The sequence below is a fragment of the Podarcis gaigeae genome (assembly GCF_964106915.1).
Source record: "Podarcis gaigeae genome assembly, chromosome: 2".
NCBI lineage: Eukaryota > Metazoa > Chordata > Lepidosauria > Squamata > Lacertidae > Podarcis > Podarcis gaigeae.
This window is the reverse complement of record NC_139679.1, coordinates 92,650,162-92,677,848: the sequence shown is the minus strand read 5'-3', so window position 1 is coordinate 92,677,848 and position 27,687 is coordinate 92,650,162. Positions and strand designations below refer to the sequence as shown.

General features: G+C 42.4%; 1 protein-coding gene across 1 annotated transcript; it reads left to right on the top strand.

Annotated features, from left to right (window-relative positions):
* ARL8B (ARF like GTPase 8B) lies at positions 1-27,687 on the top strand. The gene is made up of 7 exons (XM_083725221.1): positions 1-355; positions 19,325-19,405; positions 20,758-20,831; positions 22,057-22,150; positions 23,061-23,128; positions 23,357-23,427; positions 25,406-27,687. Exons 1-7 carry the CDS (start codon positions 26-28, stop codon positions 25,453-25,455), a joined length of 768 nt encoding a protein of 255 aa, XP_083581347.1. The 5' UTR covers positions 1-25; the 3' UTR covers positions 25,456-27,687.

The window sequence follows — 27,687 nt, the reverse complement described above, 5'->3', positions numbered from 1 at the left end:
GACGCGCCGAGGCGAGTCCCGTCATATGACCCACGTCGCACGGGGAGCGGGAGGCAGCAGCAGCAGCAGCAAGCAGGAGAACCGGGAGCAGCAGCAGCCTCCGGATTCGGCCTCGAGGCGCCGTCGCGGGAAGGAGCGTCGGAGGCGAGGCGGGCGAGGGAAGGGAGACGAGAAGCGTCCTGGTTGCTGCCTCTGCCTTTGCCGCCACCACCTGCACCCCCCCACCCCCATCATGCTGGCGCTGTTGTCTCGGCTGCTGGACTGGTTCCGGTCGCTGTTCTGGAAGGAGGAGATGGAGCTGACGCTGGTCGGGCTGCAGTACTCGGGGAAGACCACCTTCGTCAACGTCATCGCGGTGAGATGCGTGATTCCGCACCCCGGGGTGTCCCTACTTTGCCCCCTCCCGCCTCTCCTTTGATACCCGCTTGAGCTGGAGATGGGCGGCTGCTCTCGCTCCTCCCCTCCTTGGCCCCAGTCAAATGCATGCACAGTAATTTTTCCACTAGTTGTAGAGTGGGGTTGTGGTTTTTTTGGGTGGCTGGGAGAAGAGGAACACCAAATTGACATTTTAAAGGCCCCGCCCTCGGCTTTCCCTCCGCCTCCCATTGAGTTCTGCCTCGTGCGGGTGGTTAAAAGTCCCAGCACTTTGGGGGAGCATGCGAGGGGAAAGGCCATGCCAACTCCTTAGGATAGGGCAAAGGGGCTTTTCCCACTTTCTTTCCTGGGTGGGGTGGCATTCAGACATGCAGCTCGCTCACGTGTTCAGCTGTACAGCCAGGGGACAGGAGAAGAGTTTAGGTTAGGGACTTAGAATTCTGCTGTTTCCCGGACCTCGGCGAGCAGTGGAGGTTGGGGTGGGGCTGAGCCAGGTGATGCTTTCGCCCACTTGGTTGCCTCCAGACACTCAACGTGGATGAAAGGAGTTCTGGAGAAGGGCTGGACTAGGGAATGGTGGGTGGTACCCTGCCTTGCCCAGCCCAGTCATGTCTTCGGCAGATCTGAAGCTCTTTGCATAGCAAGCCTTGTTTGGGATGGGCAAAAGAAGAAGCTGCAACTCTTCTCCCTGAAGCTGCTATAATCCTGACTCTCTGTGGGTGTGACTTTCCCAAAGGAGAACACTTTTCTCTCCCCAGTGTTTGTAGGTGCCTGTGATGTGGGAGGACCAAGGGCCTGTCCGGTTTTACCTGACTTTGCTTTGGTTGGGAGATGACTTCCTGGGCCTTTCTCTCTCTGGAGGAAGTTAACAGTTGGGCATGTTGCTCAAGATTAGTAATACAAGACCAGTGTGCACTCAAGAGTAGTCTTAAGGTGCCACATGAGTTTAAGTAAGGATGGGCCTAGCCAATATTTGGAGGCTATCCAGAAACCCTATGTATGTCTGATCTCCTCCAAGACATTTAAAATATAAATGTTATCTAGTTTGTTTGAAGGTATCTCTAGGGCACCTTTAAGGGTAAAAAAAACCTTGCTAATTAAACCCTCTGAAGGGCAACACTTAAGCAGTTTGTGGTATACTCGAACATATATCACCTGAGGCCCTTCTCCAGGTACTTCCTCTGAAAGGAGTTTTGAACGTGGTGGCACTGTCTTTTTGGCTGTGTCTATGGAGGGCCCTCCCCAGCAAGGCCTGCTTGATGCCAGTATTAACATCATTTCGGTGCCAGGTTGACATACCTCTTCTCCCAGACTCTTCAGAGATTTCAGTCTTTCCTTTCTTTTTCTTTTGTTTGTATTTGGGAGTATCATTTTACCATCAGTTAAACCTGATGATGGTTTTTAAATTGTTTATGTAAGTTACTACTTTTATTGGATGACTACATGTACTTAAAGTAATCCGTGTGAGTTTGATTGAGTCTAGGAACCCTGTAATGACTGATTAGGGTTATGTTTCATTAACCAGGGCAAGGGATATCCGTAGAAGGTCTGTCTTTTTTATTTATTGACACCATTCTTATATGCAAAAAAGCTCACTTACACTGCATACACAAGAACACTTATTTGCCTCAAGGTATCTTAATTAACACATATTATAGATTATATTATATTATATACCAGAGAGCCTAGGACTTGCCGATCAGAAGGTTGGTGGTTCGAATCCCTGCAACGGGGTGAGCTCCCGTTGCTCGGTCCCAGCTCCTGCCAACCTAGCAGTTTGAAAGCATGTCAAAGTGCAAGTAGATAAATAGGTACCGCTCCGACGGGAAGGTAAACGGCGTTTCCGTGCGCTGCTCTGGTTCGCCAGAAGTGGCTTAGTCATGCTGGCCACATGACCTGGAAGCTGTACGCCGGCTCCCTCGGCCAATAAAGTGAGATGAGTGCCGCAACCCCAGAGTTGGTCATGACTGGACCTAATGGTCAGGGGTCCCTTTACCTTATAGATGAATACTGATCTTTTTAACTGACGTTTCATACTTGTATTCTAGTTGTAAAGCATCATTTTTGCTTCCAGGGTTTTTGGTGTGTGTATATATATCTTTATGCCATCTATAGATACTGATAGTTATGGTAAAATCGGGACCAATCCATTTTGAATACTTTGCTCTGAATAAAGGGGCTCTCTCTGACTTGAGTTTGCCCTTTGGGAGAGCAGAGTTGGGTGAATTGCATTCAGCTCATTCTCTTGGTAGGTCAAAGTAGCTTTTCCCCCTTGGTGCATTAACAATAGGAAGGTGGGGTCAGGTTGCTGTTTGGGATGGACTCAGCTGCAGAATGTGCCTCTCGGTTTAGCCATTAACTTGCTTATCTATGCTGAAGTTGCCTCATAAAAAGCTTTGATGATGTCTTTCTAAATGACTTGATTGCATCACTTCCAACAAACAAGATGCTACCTTTTCTTGATTGTTTTGTGCCATTATCAGGGGCATGCAGCATTGTCTTGCTAGAGTAAATCTAAAACAGTGCTCTTATTTTGAGGGGCAAACTCGCCTCTACTTACTACACTTGATCGTTTTAGCTTTGGTAGGCCTACTACTGCAGCAAGCTGCTTCTGTCAGTTCTGTAGGTTTTAATGGTGGCAGTTTGTTGGATAAATTTAGTTCGTAATATGGTCCTAAAAAGGGAAGCGGGTGGCGCTGTGGGTAAAACCTCAGTGCCTAGGACTTGCCGATCATATGGTTGGTGGTTCGAATCCCCGCAGCGGGGTGAGCTCCCGTCGTTCGGTCCCAGCTCCTGCCCACCTAGCAGTTCGAAAGCACCCTTAAGTGCAAGTAGATAAATAGGGACCGCTTTATAGCGGGAAGGTAAACGGCATTTCCATGTGCTGCGCTGGTGCTGGCTCGCCAGCTGCAGCTTCGTCACGCTGGCTATGTGACCCGGAAGTGTCTTCGGACAGCGCCGGCTCACGGCCTCTGGAGTGAGAAGGGCACGCAACCCTAGAGTCGGACACGACTGGCCCGTAAGGGCAGGGGTACCTTTACCTTTACCTTATGGTTCTAAAAGACAATAAAACAGCTTCCTTGCAGGCCTAGGAAATGCTTTCTGGTCTGTACTGGCTTGGCAGACCATTGGAGTGTAATGTACTTTGCTTGTAGATATTTTTGTCCTGTTTGTTGCTTAGACCTTGCCTCAAACACAGTAATGAAACTTCTGAGGGGATCTTGTAAATGAGATCTGAAACTGCTCACATTTTTCTTTTCTAACAGTAGTGCTCATGACAAAGAGTGAGCAAGGAATAGTTTGGAAAATTAAGAGTGGGATCCTTATCATGTTTGCTTGGAAATGAGTTCTGTTGAAGTTAGCAGGGCTTATTCCCAAATTAGTAGGGGTTAGGTCTATAGATGAAGTAGTCCTAGCATTTTTTCAATTTTTTCATGGAAACGTCTTGAGTCTGAGTCTTGACAAGATTGCATCTGTAAATACTTCTAAGCAACTAGAATGATTTAAATATCTTCTTGTGAAACCAGCCTGAGATCTTTTGATAAAGGGCAGTATATAAACAACAGCAACAACATTTTGCACTTAAGCTTTGTGTTCATTAAGTTCAAAGAACATCATTGTGTGGTAGACATATGCTTCATAATACTGATGGGCTCATTTGAGATGACTTCTAAATACAGTGGTACCTCGGTTTATGAACTTAATTCGTTCCGGAAGTCCTTTCTTAAACCAAAACTGTTCGTAAACTGAGGCACGCTTTCCCTAATGAGACCTCCGCCACCGGTGCCCTTCCACCATTCGGATTCCATTCTTAGACCGAGGAAAAGTTCGCAAACCGGGACACTACTTCCAGTTTTGCAGAGTTTGTAAACTGAATAGTTCAGGGTTGTTCTTAAACCAAGGTACCACTGTATTCTAAAGCTTCCAGGTTCAGCACCTGCATTGGGATATCCTCTCTCCTTAGCTGAGATAAACAATATAATCAGAAGATGGCCGTACCCATGTTCTCCTTATCCACTGGGGATATGTGTGTGCAGCAGTGCCTAGGAACTGGGTGTATTTAAGTCTTAGTCTACTGACAGACCCGTACCCGATTTATGGTATATCAGCTACTGAGATTATTGCAAATAATACTGGACTAGTGAATTTTTGCCTACCTGCTAAGACTATGTTCATACTTGGAACACTTAGCACAGATCATAGCCTTGATGCAAGTTCCTATGTATGCATGCTTGCTTTGTACATTTTTATACTTCTTGATGGATCGTGGGGATTCTTAGGCGGTGCTGGAGGGAAGGTTGAAATCAACCCATACTGTTGTCTTGGGGGGGCAATTAGCAAATAAATAAAAACAAAGCAAAGCTTTGTGAATAGGGATAGTTTAAGCAAGTGCTGAACCATCACCCAAAGGACAATATGTGTGTTCTTGTTCTTGAGTGCTACCAAAGGGCGTGCTTGCCCTGAAGACTTCTTAATTCAAAAACAAACACTAAATGCACAAATATGGCCAAGAGGTTGATGCATCATTTCATTGAGTCCTTGACTGCCTTGTATTGCTTGTTTTCAGGACTACAGGGCACATCTGCTATGTTGTTGACTTTGAATGAACGAATTATGGAATTAGAATGGCGAGGCAAAAGGGCTATGTTGGTAGAGTGCTTGCTTGGTAGCTGCTTGCTCTGTGCTAGAGCTGGGGAAGCAGTGGTCCTTCAGATGTTGCTGCATGGCAACTGCAACATCTGGAGGACTGCAGGTTGGCCACCCTTCAGATACAATGACTTCCTTTAAAGGTAGTATTTAGATCTACAACATAAACAAATATTTTATCAAAACCTTTCAGGTAAATTGGAAGCTAGCTTTAACTTGGCACATGTGGTGGAATTTGTTAAAAACATGCTGTTATTGGATGATATATCTTTAAGCAGATTTTTTTTTTCTTACTGGCAATGCAAATCGCAGAAAGGGAACCTGGTTGAATGTATAGCAGATCCTATGGAAATTTTTGCTGTTCCTCTTCCTATAAACTGAACTAAAGTTGATAAAATATTTAAAACTAGAGAGTTGCTTCTTTTCCACCCATCAAAAGAGTGTTGCCATATTACAACTTAAACAGGGATAAAATAAGCCAGGTATGTGTTGAATACTGGGAATCATACCCTCTTGCCAAATCATAGAAACCACTGTTGGAAGTCGAGGTGCCTAGATGACAAAAGAACTGGATATCTTTCCAGCCCAATTTAAAGGAGTGTCAATTTCTTACAAAGAAGTAATGTCCTTTTGCATTTAAAAAGTAAATAATTTAATTTAAATTAATAGTTCAGTCTGTTAAAGAAAAGTACCATTCAGTGGAAGGGGTGGGCGAAGGATTGGTTCTTTGAATTGAAATTGTGTACCTTACTGCTTGGTTGGGATCTAACACATCTCTAGACTTAACTGGGTGAAATCTGCTAAATATGTATTCTTGCAAACTTGTTCTTGCGTGAAATAAAAGAGCTTTGTCGGCTTCAGTATTAAACATCAATAGTTTGTGTTTCTGTCACTTGGACTGTAGGCAAGTGATGATAGGAATTTTTATTCTGTGATGATTGCAACTGATAAGCAACTAAAAAAATACAGGGTTGAACATAAGTCATACCGTAGACCCATTAAAAGAATGACTAACTTAGGTCTGCTCATTTCAGTGACTCTACCCTGAGTAAAACTTGGGTGTGTACAATCCACTGTGCTTCACCTTGGTATTGGGGATCTATTGCCTACAACTCCCATGATCCCTAGCTAGCAGGACCAGTGGTCAGGGATGATGGGAATTGTAGTCTCAAAACATCTGGAGGGACAAGTTTAAGGAAGCCTGGCCAAGAGTAAAGTTACCTATCCTTCCAAGGTAAGTATAAAATATTGATGATGATAATAATAATAATAATAATAATAATAATAATAATAATAATAATAATAATTTATTATTTGTACCCCGCCCATCTGGTTGGGTTTCCCCAGCCACTCTGGGCGGCTTCCAACAAAGATGAAAGATACACTAAAATATCACATATTAAAAACTTCCCTGAACAGGGCTGCCTTCAGATGTCTTCTGAATGTCAGGTAGATGTTTATCGCTTTGACATCTGATGGGAGGGCGTTCCACAGGGCGGGCGCCACTACCGAGAAGGCCCTCTGCCTGGTTCCCTGTAACTTGGCCTCTCGCAGTGAGGGAACCGCCAGGAGGCCCTCGGAGCTGGACCTCAGTGTCCGGGCAGAACGATGGGGGAGGAGACGCTCCTTCAGATATACTGGACCGAGGCCGTTTAGGGCTTTAAAGGTCAGCACCAACACTTTGAATTGTGCTCGGAAACGTACTGGGAGCCAATGTAGGTCTTTCAAGACCGGTGTTATATGGTCTCGGCGGCCACTCCCAGTCACCAGTCTAGCTGCCGCATTCTGGATTAGTTGTAGTTTCCAGGTCACCTTCAAAGGTAGCCCCACGTAGAGCGCATTGCAGTAGTCCAAGCGGGAGATAACCAGAGCATGTACCACTCTGGCGAGACAGTCTGCAGGCAGATAGGGTCTCAGCCTACGTACCAGATGGAGCTGGTACACAGCTGCCCTGGATACAGATTTGACCTGTGCCTCCATGGACAACTGCGAGTCCAAAATGACTCCCAGGCTGCGCACCTGGTCCTTCAGGGGCATAGTTACCCCATTCAGGACCAGGGAATCCTCCACACCTGCTCGCCTCCTGTCCCCCAAAAACAGTACTTCTGTCTTGTCAGGATTCAACCTCAAATCTGTTAGCCGCTAAAAGCTAATAACTTGCCAGCCTGATAGCTCAGTTATATATGGGTAGTCTGGTAGTAAGGATTTCAGTTAAATATAAAAATGGCTAATAGAAAAGACTTGACTAACGTTACCAGAACTTGAACAACATATTAACCACCTGCATTATTATTATTCCATTAATAATAAGGTCAGGGTTGTTTGTGTGGCATGTGAAGCTTGAGTAGGGAAGGAAGCTGATTCTCTTTAATTTAAATGGCTAAAGTCTGCAGTCTTTTACAAGCTTACATGTGGGTAAGTTTCATTGAATTCAATGGGGCTTGTGTCTGAGTGTGCATGTTTAGGATTTCACTGTAAAAGTAAGATAGTGTGTGTGGGCTGGGAATATATTACTTTTTTTAAAAAAAGTACTTTCAGCTGGGCATTATCATTGCAAGTGCCTGCCTGAGGAACTTCAAGGGAGCTAAGCTAGCCTAAATGCTTCCATACTGGGACTAAATGTTTTGAGAGCTGGATTCCCAGATCTTTCAATTCTAGGAGAAAAGCTGGTCATTGCTTGGTGTTGGCTCTTACCCAGTCATCGGCCAAACTGGATCATTACTTGTTTTCTGGACAGATGTAATAATAGCATGACTCATGAACGGTGATCTAATGAGGGTGAAGTCTGGCTTCTTTGTGATTGCAACCACCTTTATCTGAACTCTAAATATTTAAGACTGTTGAAGTAATCTTGCATTTGCTAAGCAAAAACTTGGGATTTAGCAAACTTGGGGTGCATTTTTAAAAACACAAGCTAATACCAGTCTATGAATATCAGCATACTGATTTTAAAATCGATAGGAGAAAGCAGAGCTGTATCTGCTCTTCTAACCTTTTCTGAATATCCTTGGTAGTAGTTGACTGGCTACTGCGGAACCCTGTGTTAGTTTTTGGCATTTGGGGAATTACCCAACTCGATGTTTGTAGGATTAGCATTGAGAAGCCTGGCATCGAAAATGCTGTGACAAGCCTTTGGAGAGGAGAGGTATTTCTCTGCTTTAAATGCCCCTGGATATCTTACGCACGACGGAACATGCTGCAGTTGTGGATGGAAATAGAAGTGATGAGGGAAGTAATGACGTGGCTCTTGTAGAAGCAACCTCCTCCTGCTGTGTCACAAGTAGCAATGACACTGTAGACTTGCTGCTGCAGGTTTCAGCTGTCTGTGTAACACAAATGCCTCCAGAAATCTCTTGGGCAATAAAATAAAAACCATCCTGCCTGCCTGTATGCACCTTTGTTGATTATAGTGACATCTTTGCTTCAAAGAGGGGGAAGTTGCCGTTTCTCTTGGCTTCCCTGAGTAGCTTGCCACATGCAACCCTGGTGAGGGTCTTTCCCCCCAACCTGGAGTTTGTGATATTCAGTTTTTGTATCTGCTGCTTATCCAAACAATTAATACTTGGGTCACTACGACTTCATGGTGAGACGTATACAGATTGACTAGCGTATCTAAGAAGATACTGGTTTTGTTATGATGTAACCCTAAACCATGACTTTGTGTTAAGGGGATAAGCCTCAGAAGCCTCATAGAATCGTAAAATCTTAATAGTTGGAACATATGCAAGGGTCATCTAGTCCGACGCCATGCAATGCAGGATTCTCAGCTAAAGCATCCATGACAGATGGCCATCCAAGCTCTGCTTTAAAACTTCCAAGGAAGTAGAGTCCACCACTTTTTGTGGGAGTCTGTTCCACTGCTGAACAGCTTTTACTGTCAGAAAGTTTTTCCGAATGTTTAGTCAGAATCTCCTTTCTTGTAACATGAAGCTATTGGTTTGAGTCCTACCCTCCAGAGCAGGAGAAAACCAGCATGCTTACTCTTCCATGTGACAACCCTTAAGATATTTAAAGATGGCTATCATATCTCCTCTCTTTTCCAGGCTAAACATAACCAGCTCCTTCAAGCATTCCTCATAAGGCTTAGTTTCCAGACCCTTGATGATCTTGGTTGCCCTACTCTGCATATGTTTCAGCTCGTCAACATCCTTCTTAAATTATGGTGCCCAGAATTGGACACAGTGCTCCAAGTGGTCTGATCAAGGCAGAATAGAGTAATACTGTTACTTCCCTTGATCTGGACACTATACTTCTAGAATAGCGTTAGCTTTTTTTGCTGCTGCATCACACGGTTGACTCATGTTAAGCTTGTGGTCCACCAAGACCCCTAGATCCTTTTCACATGTACTGCCAGTAAGCCAGGTGTCCCCCATCCTATATTTGTGCATCTGGTTTTTCCTTACATTTGTCCCTATTGAAATTCATTTTGTTAGTTTGGGCAGAGTTCTCCAATCTGTTACAGTCATTTTGAATTCTGATTCTGCCTTCTGTGGCCTTCACATTTCTCCTTCCAACCCCTTCTCTGGCACAACCATGAGAAGGGATATGAAAGCTTTTGCTTACATTTTCAAACTAAGCACAGCTTGCTGCGCCATCCAAACCTGGACAAGCTATAGTTATGCTAACTATAGTTAGCAGAAACAAGCCAACATCAAGGCATTGTCTGTGGAGCTAGATTGTTTCCACTAATTGTGGTTGAAGTTTAGGGTTCAGATGTAACACTAGTTGACGTCCGTCTGTCTTGGGAGACAATGGAGGAATGTACCTTTGGGGGTGAGGGTAAGCTGCTGGAAGGTTGCAGCGCCTGCTGTGGCTGTAGAGACTGATGCAGGAGAGACATGTTTTATTGCAGCTAGAGTAGATGGTGTCCAGCTGTGCTGCTGCAGATGCACCACGATGTTTCTTCTTTCTGCACTCCTTCCAGTGGCCATTCTTCCTCTGGTCACTGCTATGCATACATGACCTGACTGCCTGTTACCAGGCACTACAGTCATCTGCAAGGGATTCTCACATGGCAGGGTCTGGAAAACAAGCCTTATGAGGGAGTTTAGCCTGAATTAGAAGAGTCTGAGAGGAGATAGGCTAGCCATCTTCCAATATCTCAAGGGCTTTCACATAGTAGATGGAGCAAGCTTGTTTTCTCCTACCGCAGAGGAGGGTAGGATCCAAGCCAATGGATTCAAGTTACAAGTAATGAGATTTTAACTAAACAGGAATAACTTTCTGATGATAAGAGCTGTTTGACAGTGGAACAGACTCCCACAAGAGGTGATAGACTCTCCTTCCTTGGAGATTTTTAAGCAGAGGTTTGATGGATGTTTTGTTGAGATTCCAGCTTTGCAAGTGTTGCGACTAGATGACCCTTGGAATCCCTTCCAGCTGTACAATTCTGTGCTGCTGTGAAAAAAAAACAACAAGTGAAAGTTCAGGCTCCCAAGAGTGACAAGACCATAGTGAAAGGTCGTGCAGCTTATTGTAGGAGATCCTTGTCTAATTGGCCACTTCTGATGGGGATTGATGACTCTAGTGCAAGATGTTTATGTGGTGTAGCTTTTCATGAATGCTGAAATCAAACACTGGTGTGTTTATGCCTCCGTCAGTCAGCTGACCTGGCTCCTCAACATCACTCGTTGCTCTGTAAGCAACATGTGTTAATCAGCAGCCATGCTTTTTGTGCTTGCTTTAGTTTAGAATCTCCTGTCAGAGGGGCATGGTCACTCTGACAGGCTATCAGTGAGCAGAAAGGGCCGCATTAAAATTGAAATAATGTTATGACTGTGAATGCAATAATCCTGCCTGCCTTTTTATAACTGAAGGCATTCAGGTTCTAAAGAACCAAGTGCACGTTTGAATATCGCTCCCACATCTGAAAAGACAGGGACATGAAATAGGACCACAACATCTCTATAGGTCTCCAAACAGATCTCTGTGTCAGGATTCAAGGTGTTGTAGTGATGATCAGTGTCCTACTAAACCTGGAGAGGCCCAGCATTAAATGCCCATTCTGCCATGAGGCTTGCTGGGCCAGCCACTGTCTTACTTCACAGGGTGGTTGTGAGAATAAAATGGGGGAGGGGAGGACCTTGCAAAGCCATGTTGACACCAGTGTGTGTGCTTCATTGAACATTCCTGCATTGTGCTGGTGAATCCAGTTGAGTAAAATGGCTTCTTGATCCTTACCTTCAAGTCCTACTTGGGACAGTGTTGCAGACCTTTATGTAAGAAATTAGAATCTTTAAAAAAACAGATGTCGCTGTTTATACTTCACAACTTTTTTGCACTACAACTGGCTTTTCCACTCCCAGAGTGAATGCTTGGCTCCAACTGCTAGTAGCCTTGGGACTACAGAGCTGGAGGGAAGTATTATTTGCAGTGTTAGAAACTGGGATAGAAAAGCTAGGAGCCAAATGGCTTCTGGGACCTGGGTTGTGGGTGCCAAAACAGAATGTCTAGTCGCCATGGGGGGGTGGGGAGCAGCAACACTTTTATTATTTTTATAAGCATGAACTAATATGCAATTCATATAAGAGACATATTATTAATATCACATTTTATCAGAAATTGTTAATACATGTTTCATTTGGTGTTTACAATAAAAATATTGGTACCATACTTCAGTTTTCAAAATACTCTACTCTTTATGGTTAAACTCCATAACATATTGTCTATCTATACTTCGAGGCTTCAAAGCACGTACATTTCAGTAATCTTTGAGGGTTAGCTAGGTGCAAAAAATGGCACCTAGACTTTTTGAGGTGCTCACAAATGGAGAATCTTTAGGGGCAAAATGTGTTTGGCGCCCTGCTAATTTCGAACTCTGATTATTTGGCCACATGCATCTGCCAGGAGTCTATTACTGCTGGACTGTTTGGGATTAGGGTGTGGTGGTGTTGCAATCTGCTATATATGGTGCTCTGAGAGTAGTGGAAGTCACTCATTAAAGCAACATTTCCTCTTTTGGATACTTCATTATCCCTGACCACTGGTCCTGTAAGCTAGGGATCATGGGAGTTGTAGGCCAGAAACACCTGGGGACCCAAGGTTGAGAACCACTGCTCTAGATGGTGGTTCCCCGGACTACCCTAAACTAACTTGAGGGTTAAGCAAAATGTTTGTACTAACTGCTTTCAGTTTGAGCACAGCAAACTATGATCTGACAAGTACCATATTCTTTACATGGACTGATAGTTAGGTATGCATTTGCATGGTTTTAGTAAATAATCTATGTAGGGGTACTATGGTTCTGTAGTGTAGTGACAACTCTTGGAAGACCTTTCTTTGCTGACTGGCCAGCACAGCTGTTTGAATCTATTTTGACCGGCCAGTCATTTTAATGATTGTTTTGCACTGTTTATTGATTTAATGTGTTGCTTATGCTGCCATTATATTTCTGTATATAAGTACTTCTATAAATAAATAGTGTTAAAATCTCTGTTGAGCCCCTGGTGGTCTTGGGAAAGTTGTCTGTCTCTTTGCTTGAGCCGCATCACAGGAAAACCTTTTGCCACCCGGAACTCCCTGAAAGAAGGGTGCAGTACGGTACCTGTAGAGGTGTACAATTATGTCTTGTAAGCACTGTAAATCTTGCTTCGATTAGGTACATGCATATGAGAAAAGAATAAGCATTTCTCATGTAAGATTCAGAGACTAAAATTTCTCACAATCTTAAAATTGTAGGTCTGTCAGTGTATGCTGAACTTGTGCTAAATAAATGTTAATGTTTCTGCAAGTTGTCTGGCATGCAGATTTGGTGATGCTGTGGAGAGAACTTGTTAAATGGCTATCATAGCTGAAAGACTGCTTGGGTAATGAAAGATATCTAGCAAGCAGGATGCGATGACTTGCTTTTCAAAGCAATCCTAACTTTGATTCTGAAGCTTATACAGTGGTACCTCAGGTTACATACGCTTCAGGTTACAGATTCCGCTAACCCAGAAATAGTGCTTCAGGTTAAGAACTTTGCTTCAGGATGAGAACAGAAATCGGGCTCCGGCAGCGCAGCAGCAGCCGTAGGAGGCCCCATTAGCTAAAGTGGTGCTTCAGATTAAGAACACTTTCAGGTTAAGTACGGACCTCCAGAACAAATTAAGTACTTAACCTGAGGTACCACTGTATTTTGGCGACTGGCTCTAGACAAACCAATAATATAATTCCTGTGTTAATATATTTTGTTTAGTAAATTTATCTCCCACCTTGCTTGCATCGTGGCACGCAAGGTGTCATACATTGCATTCCCAGGCAGTTTCCCACCTGAGCACTTTGCAAACAGAAATTTACTTAGCTTCAGCCAAATGGCTGCATCATGTACCCTCGGGCAGTGACCTACTGTGGTGGCCTTGGTCAATAACCTCCATCTGAATTGGACAGAAGCACTATAACCATTCATTCTTCTGGACCTCTCAGGGATGCTTGATATAGTGAGGCCATCAAATCCTTTTGGATAACTTGATAGACATGGGAACTGAGGGCACCACTTGGCATTGGTTCTGCCCTACCTGACGGAGGTGCTGCAAAGTTTTATCATATGCTTGCAACACCTGTATGCAACTATGGGAAAAGATGGCTAAGCATGTGATGTCATTATTATGCTGATGTTGCCCATCTTCCATTTTCATCAAATCCAGAAACAGTGGGCTCAGTTTTTGAAAAGATGCTAGCCTTTATTCAGCCCACATCCATGCTCAAGCAAGTTCAAGGTTAAGACAGTAGAGTTTAAATTGCTAACGTTGGGTTTCTTAGTCAGATGTCTCCCTCCTAAAGGACAAGGTGCATAGCCTGGAAGTTCTCTTAAACACTGACTTTTCTGCTTGGTTTTTAAATGGTGGTGACAATCTATTATACCATTCACCAGCTCTGATGGAGTTTATTTGGAAGAAGGGTTGGTGCCTGTCTTCTGTGCTTTGGTAACAATGGGGCAGCCTTCTGAACATGAGGGCACCTCCCATATGTACGTCCTCAGTACTTGAAAGAGATGCTGGAAGTGAGGGCATAGAGCCTCACCTTTTTCATGGAGGCGTTCATGCTCTGTAATGTCCCACCTGTTGCTGCTTTTTGACAGATAATCACAGTACAGTATTTTATGGAGGCATTTTAGATGCATAAGGATGATTCTCTTCTCTGCTACTCTTATGCAACCTGCTAACTTTGACATCATGGTACACTCGTATAACTTGTTTTCCTACTTTGCTCTGTCGGCTGTTTCCAGTGCTTTACATGCAAGATTACTTTTGATTATTTCAACATCTTTTGCACATTTTAACAAATACAATGGATCTAAAAGTTATTTCATGCTGTAATAATAAATAAAAAAAATAATTTATACCCCTCCCATCTGGCTGGACTTCCTCAGCCACTCTGGGCGGCTTCTAAATAAATATTAAAATATTAAAATACAGTAACCCATCAAACATTAAAAGCTTCCCTAAGCAGGGCTTCCTTCAGATGTCTTCTAGAAGTCTGGTAGTTGTTGCTCTCTTTGACATCTGTTGGGAGGGCATTCCACAGAGTGGGTGCCACCACTGAGAAGGCCCTCTGCCTGGTTCCCTGTAACTTGGTTAAACTAAACTTAAACTATAGAAGTACTTGGCTTGTCCATCTTTGATTTAAACTTGATAGACTCATATCTGTTTTACTGTAGAATTTGGGAGGAGCTGGATCATCTGTCTCCTGAGAAATCTCTATGTGGGACAAGAAGCTACAGTTAGAACTGGATATAGAACAACTGATTGGTTCAAAATAGGGAAAGGAGTACGACAAGGCTGTATATTGTCTCCCTGCTTATTTAACTTATATGCAGAATTCATCATGCGAAAGGCTGGGCTGGATGAATCCCAAGCCGGAATTAAGATACCCGGAAGAAATATCAACAACCTCAAATATGCAGATGACACAACCTTGATGGCAGAAAGTGAGGAGGAATTAAAGAACCTTTTATTGAGGGTGAAAGAGGGGAGTGCAAAATATGGTCTGAAGCTCAACATCAAAAAAATGAAGATCATGGCCACTGGTCCCATCACCTCCTGGCAAATAGAAGGCGAAGAAATGTAGGCAGTGAAAGATTTTACTTTCTTGGGTTCCATGATCACTGCAGATGGTGACAGCAGCCACGAAATTAAAAGATGCCTGCTTCTGGGGAGAAAAGCAATGACAAACCTAGACAGCATCTTAAAAAGTAGAGACATCACCTTGCCAACAAAGGTCCGTATAGTAAAAGCTACGGTTTTCCCAGTAGTGATGTATGGAAGTGAGAGCTGGACCATAATGAAGGCTGATCGCCGAAGAATTGATGCTTTTGAATTATGGTGCTGGAGGAGACTCTTGAGAGTCCCATGGACTGCAAGAAGATCAAACCGATCCATTCTTAAGGAAGTCAGCCCTGAGTGCTCACTGGAAGGACAGATCGTGAAGCTGAGGCTCCAATACTTTGGCCACCTCATGAGAAGAGAAGACTCCCTGGAAAAGACTCTCATGTTGGAAAAGATGGAGGGCACAAGAAGAAGGGGACGACAGAGGACGAGATGGTTGGATGGTGTTCTCAAAGCTGCGAGCATGAATTTGACTAAACTGCGGGAGGCAGTGGAGGACAGAAGTGCCTGGCGTGCTCTGGTCCATGGGGTCACGAAGAGTCGGACACAACTAAATGACTAAAGAACAAAGGATCACTATTAAATCTGAGGTTTTATATACAGTCATAGGAAACTTACTTGAGCTAACCTCATTCTTAATAAGCATTTAGTGTTCTGTACTCAGGACTGTTCCATAATTCTGTAAACTTATAGAATGTAGGATTCTCAATTTTAATACTCAGAAAATTAGTATCATAGATAATTTTTACTGCATAATATTTTGCAGCATGCACAGTAGTAAGTTAACTGGTAGGTGAACAAAAGGTTTACAAAATCATTGTAGTAGCATGTGTACCTTTAGCCTTACTTAACCTTAATTTAGTGGTCATATAAAATAGGATCATACTAAATAACAAAGCTGTGTAAGGAGCACTAAATCTAATGAGTGTTGTTTCAGGTTACTTCCTGGCTGTAATCTTCCTTTGAAGCATCAGTTTTAAAATACGTTCATGAGTATATTTTCCAGTAACTCAGAGATTATAGGTCTCTAGCTGCCTGCTTCTAAACAGTCAGGTGATTCCCTAGTCACGAGTAGGATTACAGACTCATGACCACTTTGACTTTTATTTCATTTGGTTAAACTGAGGAAGTGGTAACGCTGTAAACTAAGAACTCAAAGGAGAAGCTAGCAAAGTAGAATAGGGAATGGAAAGAAATGCCCAGTGTTTTCCCCCCTCCATGGCAGAATAGAGACTGATAAGTGTAAAATTCGGGCATCTTAATTCTTGCCAGTCCTGTTCTTATAATTGTTTCCAGGCCTTAGCATTAGTTCTTACCTGTAGGATTGCTTTATTTGGCGACACTATATATAAGTTGAAGTAGGATCACATTGGACTTCACTGCTTTGCCTGCCAACTTTAAGCTATTTCCACTCCTGCAGTACAGGAGGTTTCTGGTTAACGGATCACCTGTTTAAAGGGTCACCTGAGCTGAACACATTTTGCAAGTGCACTGCCAAGTGGGTTGTAGTCGGGAAAGAAATACATTGGTACCTCGGGTTACAAACACTTCGGGTTACAAACTGCACTTACCCGGAAGTAGTACCTCAGGTTACAAACTTTGCCCCAGGATGAGAATGGAAATTGCGCGCCGGCAGCAGCGGGAGGCCCCATTAATGAAAGCACACCTCGGGTTAAGAACGGATTCGGGTTAAGAATGGACCTCCGGAATAAATTAAGTTTGTAACCCGAGGTACCACTGTAATTCTGTCTCTCTCTCTCTCTCTCTCTCTCTCTCTCTCTCTCTCTCTCTCACACACACACACACACACACACACACATTTTAGAGCAGGAGTAGGCAATGTTGTGCCCTCCAGATGTTGTGGACTACAGTTCCATGCAACATGAGCTATGGTAAGGGATTAGAATTGTAGTGTAGTCTACAACATATGGAGGGCAATACCTACCCCTAGTTTAGAGCTTGACAGTGAAGATAACATAACATTTCTGGCTTTTCTTGTGAAAGCTACTGGCTAAAGCTTATACAACAATATACTGCCAGCTGAGCAAATGGTCACTAGTGTGAGCAGAAGATACTTCCATTTGCATGATAGGGAGGAGTATAATTTCCATCAGTAGTCCTCCTTGCAGCATCACACACTGTTCTTGAGGGTGGCCCTCAGTAGTCTTCATGTGGTGCTCATGTTCATTTGTGACATGGATCACTTGAAGTCTATCTTCTGCTTTTCATCTTGGATATTTGCACCCCCCATGTGATAGTTTAGTACAATGCAGTTTCACTTGTGCTGCGTTGAGTGGCAGGTGTCTAGCTGAGCGGTTTGACTGCAGAACAGGCACCTACCTAACATTTGTTTTTCTGTGGTTGTGCTTAATAATATTAGCTTTGAAAGTGAAGAAACCTGCAATGCGTCTTTGTGTTTCGTAGATCTGATGTTCTCCTTTCCTAGTGATGGTATACTAAGATACACTTGAAGAAAACAATCTATGTGTGTCTCTCTCCAAGTGTTGTCACTTGGATTGAATTAAAACAAGGTATTTATCCATAGCCAGTCACACAAGAGCAGAGGGTTGTTAAAACATTTATCAATTAAAAACAATTAAACAGTACTTGCTTGTAGTTCGGCAAATTGATTGAATAAATGCAAACTCTTTGTGTGGATCTACTTTGCTTTTTTAAGGTACAGGGACATGTTCAATGCATTGTGATCATAGTATAATCTTCACTACTTTGATGTGTTTGTAAAAACAGCAAGCTGTGTTTCAGTAAGTAATATAAAATTGGTGGGAAAGCTCTAACACAGCACAGTGCAGGACTTCAAGTGTTCATTGAGTGGTAAGCGCAGAAACTTACAAATGGCTTTAGCGGTGCTACCGAGGTCTCATGTGGGATAAGGCCTATTGCATCACTGTAGAATGGCTTTTAAATACGTCTGTCTATATAGAACATACAATCTACAACTGAAGTGATGAGTGGCAGCTAATCATACCAGTCACAATGTTACAAAATAATGTGTTAAGTGTAACATCAAGACTGGACTTGAAATGCACTGACTGGATCAGGCCTTTCCTGTATATTATACCAGACTAATGGCCAAAGAGCTTGGTGATAGCCTTGCTTTGTATTCTTTAGTCTCAAAAGAGCAGGCAACTTGAAGGGAGAATAATACAGTGGTAGCTCGGGTTAAGTACTTAATTCATTCCGGAGGTCCGTACTTAACCTGAAACTGTTCTTAACCTGAAGCACCACTTTAGCTAATGGGGCCTCCTGCTGCCACCGTGCCGCTGGAGCACGATTTCTGTTCTCATCCTGAAGCAAAGTTCTTAACCTGAAGCACTATTTCTGGGTTAGCGGAGTGTGTAACCTGAAGCGTATGTAACCTGAGGTACCACTGTATATACAGGGCTTTGCCTAAGTAATCTTTTGCAGTTGAGTTTTATGTGTGTGTTAGGGTTGAGTTAAACACAGCCCATGGTATCTGAACCTACTCCAGCATTGTTGCTCAGCCGTGGTCTGCAGTAATCATCTGCAGCGCAGTAAACCTTACCTTGTAAAAATATTCCCCAGATTCTTCAGGCTCAGACACATCCCAGAGTAGTCTTTCAAGTTTAATACTTAGAAATTATGCAATTTGATGCTAGTATAGCTTCCCATGATGTGCATACGTTGTTCAGGTTCTTCCAGATACTATCCTGTCACACCAAGGAGTTGAGAGTACTGTTTTTCTGGTAGATAACCCGCTTGAAAAAGATGAGACATTCTGTCCAAGTTGACTAATAGTTTCTTAATGTGATTGCAGGCAAATTGTTTTTGGGAGTGGCATGCTTAACTTGCAGGTAGTGCTAGGAAGCTTTAGAACTCTTCCCATGCTACCTTCATAAATCTGGAGGCCCTTTGGGGTCATTGTATGTGATTCAGCGTATGCTGACTTATTCCTTCCTTCCTCCCTCCCCTCTGTTGGTGATGCTCATGGCCTCTCATGTGATCTTTGTTCACTGACTGTCTCAACTGCAAACTTGTTCCTTCTGAAAAGGATGTTAGAAAGAAGCATGAAATCTTGGTTAGAGCTCTCCTACATATTTAATTTTCTCTGGCACTTTAACCATGATTCTTGTATCAGTGGGAAAACATGTAGGCACATGCTTAGCACAGCTAATTAATCTGCCTGAGAGATCCTCTGCCGGCCCCCTACTAATGACTGTGCTCTTTCCTCTCTTCAGTCAGGTCAGTTCAGTGAGGATATGATTCCTACAGTGGGCTTCAACATGCGGAAAGTTACCAAGGGTAATGTCACAATAAAGGTATGTTTTTCTAGTTTATGAAGGCAAATACATTGTCCTGCTAACCACTTCTTAGGGAGCAGTTCAAGCTTGGGGGGGGGGGGGGCATAAAACCTTTCCATTCTACCACCCATTCATTCCCTGACTGCTTCTCGTACCCATCATCCTATTAATATTGTCTGCTGGGCTCAAAATTTGTAATAGAGGGTCACGGTGTGCAACACTTGATGCTGTTTCGAGCTTGAAGGTTATTTACACTGCTTTATATGAATCCTAGCTTCCTATAGTTGGCTGTAAGCAATTGATAACTTTTAAAAGGCTATCGACACAACTGTGCCATAGGGCACAAAGCTTGGTTGACACCCCCCCCCCCAGATGCTGCTATCATTATTACATTATAAAGCAGGGGTGCAGCACTTGCAGCCCTCCAGATATTGTGTAGGGCTCTCAGCTCCCATCAGCCTCAGCCACTATGGCCAGTGCTGGTCAGCAACATACAGAGGGCCATAGGTTCCCCATATCTAGTATTGAAGGATAGCTCTTTTTTTGGGGGGGGGGGATTTTATGCATTTTAGGGTAGTTAGAGGAAATCAGGCAATGGGTTCCTGCAACTTGAGTGATTAAGTGTGCAGTCTTACTTCTGTGTTTAATAGGACCTGGCTGCCCTGACATGAAATTATTGGGAAAGTGTTAATGGGAAAATGCACAACCCCCATCAATCCAGTTGTTCCTTAAGGTGGGGCCTGCAAGATGCATGCTTAAGGGTTCACGGGCAGGTGGGGCAGCTTTTCAGCATATCAGTGGACATTTTGGTGGAAAGCAGAGTGGCAAGGTTTGGAGCTCTGCTTTACCTCTTTCAAACTGCCCACAAAGAGAAAGAGCATTGAAACTGGCTGCTGCTGTTCATGCTGCATAGGAGGAGTGTTGATTGCATATGCAGGTAACCCCCTATTTGCGTGGGGGTTGCGTTCCTGGCTGTCCCATGCATTGATAGAGCCAGCATAAGCCCACCCCTTTCTGCCTCCAGGTCCAAAACAAACCTGCGTCGGTGGTTGCGCATCACTTGAATACACTCAAAAAGGTTGCTGCCTGTATCAGGTTTTGTCACTGTAACTGTGATTAGGGATTAGTCCTCTATTTGTGTTACTTGGGTCATTCGTTCTACAGATGTAAGCATCTCCCACAACAAATTTCATGTTGCAGTAAAAACAATATTAGTGGAAAACCTGCTTGTTGCTCCTCCTGGCTGACAAAATGCTTTCAGTTTTTTGGTCCACATAGCTTCCTTTATGACTTGTATAACATTGAGTTTAGTTGTTGCAATTTTGTATTCAGCCTCCAGACATAATTCTCCATTTTGTCTCTTAAAAAAGATCTGGGATATAGGAGGACAGCCACGATTTCGAAGTATGTGGGAACGCTACTGCAGAGGAGTAAATGCTATTGTGTAAGTATATACATCTTGTACTTACTTGGTTGTGGCTGCATTTGTTGTGTTGTACCTACCGGTGCAGGTAGGTACCTTCAGGTGTGTTACTCTACTGCTAAGTTCTACTCTTTAACTGTTTAGCTATGTGCTTGCAAACTGTGCAAGCTTGGGTTTTCTTCCATTTGAACTCTGTTAAATTTCACTGTCTAAGGAAATGCATTAACCGCTTGGTAGCATTGCTATTATTATGTATTACAATTAGTTGAAAGTGCTTTTCAGAGCACTACAAAAGTATGTCATTTTTAAAAAATGACTGTGTTGTATAGGTACACAGTACTTCTACAAAAACCTGGGATCCTGTACCCTAAAAATGGTGGATGCTGTTCAAAATGAAGTTTCTCAATACCATGGCTTGTCAATGAAAGCTTGACAATTAGTTTATATGAGAGCCAGTGTGGTGTAGTGGTTAAGAGCGGTATACTCGTAATCTGGGGAACCAGGTTCGCGTCTCTGCTCCTCTACATGCAGCTGCTGGGTGACCTTGGACTAATCACACTTCTGTGAAGTCTCTCAGCCCCACTCACCTCACAGAGTGTTTGTTGTGGGGGAGGAAGGGAAAGGAGAATGTTAGCCGCTTTGAGACTCCTTCGGGTAGTGATAAAGCGAGATATCAAAACCAAACTCTTCTTCTTCTTCTATTTATTGTAAGCAATTGAACAAAAACCTTTTAACTGGACTTCCAAGGCAACATCCAATGCATAAAAGTAAAACATTGAAACCACAATTTATATAAAAAAAGGAAAAGCATGTTCTTAACATACAATGCAGAGGTGAATGTCTAGTCGAGTGAATGCTCTGATCCCAAAAGTGTTATCAGTCTCTCTAGCAAATAAGACTTGCATATCTACTTCCTGTGAATCCACTTGATTGTTCTTTAATCCCTCACAGGGATTCCCAGCATGATACCAGCAAACTGCAAACATTAGATCATACTCTAACACAATCTAGTTCACACTGCAGCACAGAGTCTCTAATCTACCTAGTTGCCTACTGCAGCAGCTACTGCTAAGGTTAATATCTATGGCTTTACCAGCTTGCGTATGTCCTCAGCACTGACCCGTTACCGGTGAGCTATTTTATAACCTCTAGCAATTTTGCTAGAGTTACTTTGACTTAGGATTGCCTTGCACAAATGTTTTATAGTGTATAAACCCGGTGGTCACTTACTGAACTCCTTTAACAGGTATATGGTGGATGCTGCGGATCGTGAAAAAATAGAAGCCTCTAGAAATGAGCTGCACAATCTATTAGACAAACCACAGCTACAAGGAATCCCTGTAAGTTGTAAACATCTGGTCCGTCGTCCCATACAAACGTTTAAGGTTTTAACTTGTTTTGAAAGGAATTCTACCTTGTGCACAAATCAGTCAAACTCCACTAGTGTTCAGCTTCTGCAGCTCCATCTGTTCCATGTTCTTAAGCATGCTTTTGACCTTCTACTGAATCAGACCATTGTTCCATCTAGCTCCTGGTTATCTATAATGACTGACAGTGGCTCTCCAGAGTTTAGGCAGGAGTCTCTCCCAGCCCTTTCTGGGAGCTCCATCCCTCTTCTATTAATCTTTGTCTGGATGTTTCCATAGAACTAATACACTACAGCAATGTAGCCAAAACATGAAGACTATTCAAATGTTTCCCAGAGTGGAAGCTGTTAATGTGAAAAGTCTTAAAAATAACTTGTTAAGAGGGTTGGTTTTGACAATCTGTGTTCAAAACGTTTTAGTTAGCGAACGCTGCTAATTGAAGAAGCCCACTATATACCTAAACTTAGCAAATCTGACTAGGGTACTATGGAAGCGAGCCCTCTGGTTTTGCTTCTTGCTTGGTGTGCTCACATCTTGCTCCTTTACTGCCTCTGCATGCAGTTTCTGTGCTGCATCTGATGGGACGACTAGCGGCGCCAGAGTGTGGGGTCCCTTTGAAGTCTCTTCATAGGTTTGGTTTGAATTCAAACTACGTCTACAAATAGATAAACAAAGCCTGAGCTTGTTGAGGCTCACAAAGTAGATGTTCCCCAGCCCTTCTTTAGGTTAACCTGAAACTTTAGTTCTTTCACACTACCGATTTATTCCCTCTATGTTCTGGTTTATACGAAATTGGGCAAGTAAGTGTCTTGTTTTAAACAGAATGTAAGCTGCCTTCACAAGAAGATGGGGTACAAATAAATACAATACCTTCTCTTTTCAGGTTCTAGTACTTGGAAACAAAAGAGACCTTCCCAATGCTTTGGATGAGAAGCAACTTATTGAAAAAATGTAAGTGACTAAGCAATTATATGATAAGATGCTCTGTGCTGACTTGCTGTGTTCAAAATTAAACTCGGTATGGTAAGAGGGGTGTTGTCTAAGAGACTAGTTTCATATTGTAATGTGATTCTTAAGAATAGTGGTAAGATGACTTTCCAGTGGGTTACCTTAGAAATATTCCCGTTAATTACAATTAGGGATTATCACCAATGTGTTCCTGTGCTGCTTCTCTTCCAGGAACCTGGCTGCTATTCAAGACAGAGAAATCTGCTGCTACTCCATTTCCTGCAAAGAAAAGGACAATATAGGTAATTAAAATGCATAGGTGCTAACTTCCACTGGGTGCACAAATTGAATTCATAAAGGCTGTTCTTGCAAAACTGCATGCATCCTTTCAGACATTTAGCAGTTCATGCCAACACATATACTAGCATTTGTTATAAATTCAGAACTGTGAAATTAACTGACTGTGAGACTAGATAGACCAAACATATGGTTTCATAAAAGTGAAACTGGCAGGCCACACTTCTGAGCTAAAATATGGGAACTCAGAGTTTAATCTCTATAAGGTGTCTTTCCTTGAATACCCTGACAGTGTGCTGCAAATGCTTCTGTCTTTTCTTCCGCTCAGAGCAGTGGAATTGGTCTATGGCAGTACCTGGGTAATAGGAAAACTACATATAAAGACATGGAAAAACAGACTGATCACAAACAGTTCACTTAAAATGTGAATAAGGCTGAGATCTGTTAAGCAATATAGTCTAGTAAAGCCAGCTTGCTTTGGATAGATTTGGACCGACTCCAAACCAAAGCCTGCTTCTCTTGAAGCTTCAGGTCCATTTCAGAGGGTGGTTCTTGGTTTCAGTTTGTAAGTCCTGTTTGATACATTTTTGAACCACCTACAGGCTATCTCTCCGTAAAAGGGTGGCGGGGGAGAGTGGTGTGGCTTTGTGACTGATGGCTTCCATTCAGGGAATGGCTTTTCCGGGTCTCTCCACCCCCTCTTCTTTTGGAAGGGACACTGAAGCAACCTAACTTCTAGCTGTTCAGTATTCTTAACTAAGTGTTGATGCTCCTAAGAGTCAACTTGCCATCACTAAAGGATTTGGAATTGACAATTGGCATTTTGTGTGACCTAATACTCTGCTTATTACATATGCCATCCTTTAGATTCTAGTTTTTAAAATTAACTCTTGATTTTGTTTGTGTCTGCCATGTGTTACTAGGCTAGTAGCTTTCTGTCCCTCCTGCAAAATATATGGTCCTAATCAGGACTAGGAAAGTTCATTTTTTAAAGGAACTAATTTTAGTTCATGTTCATCACTTTACAAAACTCTGTTTCCGTTCAAGTTCATCCAAACTATCCTTGGCATTTTTTCCAACATTCAGAATGCTACAAGCTGGTGTGCTGAAGTATAAAAGTTATTTAAGAAGAAAACATCAAAATATGCACACACTGACTAGCTTTCCCCAACAATTATGATCTCCAAGCTTAAAGGCCCAAAGAAAGAGTCAAGAAGCACGTGTAAGAAAAGGAACTTGAAGATGAACTAGAATCAGTTCAAAGCTGCACTTCCAAAAAAACTAATTCACATTCAGCCTGGTGATTATGGGAACAACTTTCAGGTGTAGTTCAGAGATTTTTGAACTAATTCAGTGGACTTCATTAAACCAAACTAGTTCATTCCAAGCACTGGCCCTTGTAGAATTTCATTTAGTTTGTTGTTTATAGGTCTATAACTGACTGAATATATAGCATAGACTGTGGCTACAATGTTCTTCATGATTGTGTGACTTAACAGGTGTGTGTATGTACACAGCATTTATATAGCTAAACTTATTGCTGTGCAGAGCATAGTGTACATGCTCATTTTTTAAGTATCCACCTCTGTCCTAATTAGGTTTCCCTTTCTTAATGTGACTTTGGTGCTAAATGTTGCCTGCCAGCCTGCCTATTATTTAGCACTTTTTGAAAGAACAGGTAGTAACAGTTTGCCCCGAAACCTATCCAAAAAACTTTTGCCAAGATGCCTGGGTCCTGGAGCTTGGCAGCCCTATGAGGTATTTCTGTAAATGGATCATTAATGGAACACCTGCCTGCTATTTTCCTATGGCCTCCCCAAACCCAAATCCGGAAAAGGAAATTATTACTTACATGTATACCCTAGTCTAACCCTTTTGAATATATATATGTTTAGATAAGTGTAATCTCCTTTTTAGATTGGATGTTCAACTGCAGGAAGTAGAATATCTAAGATAAATAACAACTGTTTCTTTTTCTTCTAGATATCACACTTCAGTGGCTTATTCAGCATTCAAAGTCCAGAAGAAGCTGAAATATCACCGATAACACCCCCAGTTGGCCATAGTCTGATTTGTCTGCTCCTTCCATGATGAAATGTTATTCAGGATAGTCCTCCTGTATCCAAGGAATTGCCTTTTTTCACAGTTCATGCCTCCATGTGCACTGCTGAAGACTTATATTCCTACTTCTGTCATAAAAATTGGCTAGAGTTGTCATGAGTCGTGCAAATGTTTTTTCTTAGTTCATCTAAGCAGTGGGTGCTTCTCCCCTCTCAAAGGCTATCATTAAATCAGTGTGTTTCTGCTCTGGTCTTCCTGAGCCAGGTTTTTATATTTGATTGTCAACAAACTTATTTAATTCTTATATTTAGTGGCTCGTTGAAGATGCTGACACAGGGCAGCACAAGGATTCTAGCACCACTTTATTGTGCTTATAAAGCTTTTCAAACACTGTTTAAATGGGATACTAACTTTTTTCTCTCCGATGCATGTGATATGTATTGTAAAATGGTTTGCAATGGAAAGTGCTAGGCACTAGCTATTAAATCACTAAATTACCTTGAGTTTCTCAAAACTTCCTTCATTCTAATGAATGAAATGTCCAATTGTCAACTTTTGTATCTGTGCAGGTCATTGCTAATGACTTTATATGCTGAAATTCTTAAGGGGAATAGAGTACTTTTGAAATAGAGCTTTCAAGTGTTTAAACACACAAGCAAGTCAAACAAACCTGGGAACCTCGGACGAGACGGAACAATCACACCTTGTTCCTCGAAATGCTTTGCAAAGTCTGCATGGCACCCTAATGGTGTCAGACTCCCAGCACAAAATAATCGTATCGTTATCTAGCTTGTCCTCTTAATGGAATAATTGAGCACAGTTGCACTTGGTGCTAGGAAATGCCTAGGCTATTGTGACAACTCTAGATTTGCCTGCTTTCTCGGTGTGTAATCATGTGTAAAAGTCCACAGGCTAAGAAATGTTGAATGGTGTCTTGAAGCACAAGAGAATCAATGAACTGATCCTGTTTCTTGGTTAGCTTCTACACAGCATAGAGGTGTATGAATCAAACTGTAACACTACTTTTGTAGCTTTACCTTCTTGGCAATGTCAATATTTAAAGGGACAGACTTGTTAAGGCTGGTTTTCTTCATACAATGTCGATGTAGCCCACTGTATGCATACAAATATATGGTACACCGGCTTGTGTTGCCCCCATTGTTTCGTTTGTTTTTTTTAAAGCAGCACCTGCATGTACTTGGATGTTGCACTTTTCAGAGTCCATGTTAACACAGGTTTGGTACATTTAAGGGCACGTTCATAATATGTCTTTCAAGGACAAAATGGTTTCTCAAAGGACAGATATTTCATACTGGAACCCCCCAAGTACTGCGATCAGCCATGGTATAGTATGCCTTTGCTAATCTGCATGTATGGCAAAACTCTTCTCGTCTTCTACTGGCATTCCTGTGTTACTTACTTTCAAAGGCTCTATGCCAAAAGGCCACAAGGCCATGCCTTTACAGTATCACATGGAGTTTTTAAAAGCTCCACAGTGCTATCAGGTGGTCTGGGGGAAAAGTAACATGGGATCATACATTAGCCGCAATAGCCAAATATGTGTGCATTACAGGCAGAATGTATGAAGACTCATTAAAAAGTTACAGCAGCTTTGCAACAGCAATTGGACCAAGTTGACTTAACACACAAATGTGCCCCACAACAGCCAGTTTTGCTTTATACTGCCACGGCCTTACTGTTCCCATACAAACTTGCTGCACTGTTGCACAGACACCGCTATTGCTTCCATTAGCAAATTGAGCTTTTTTGCATTTTTAACTTCATATATGCTTCTATAAATCCTGTATTGTTGGTGCTGTAGAGACGAGGTCAATCACTTGCTATTGTAGTTGACTACAGACTGCTACACTTAACTAGAGAAACTCTGCTTGTGCCTAAAAATAAGGAAGCTGAACTAGAATGTGTCAACTTTTCTTCTTCTTCTGAGAATCAAATTACTGTTAAAGAAACTGGCCTGTTGCTGAATTCAGTGTGGGTTCTTTTTTGTGTGCATACTTCACAGCTTTCAGCATTTCGACATCAAAAACCACTATCAACTTTTTAATCTGTGCATTAATCTCGGCATGTGAAGAACTTATACATTTACCAAACTTTGTAAATATGTGAATTTTTTTATTTAGGTGGATGGCATTTTGTTTTACTGCTGTTTAGCTTTAACCAATAAACTTATGTTTTCAGGGTTA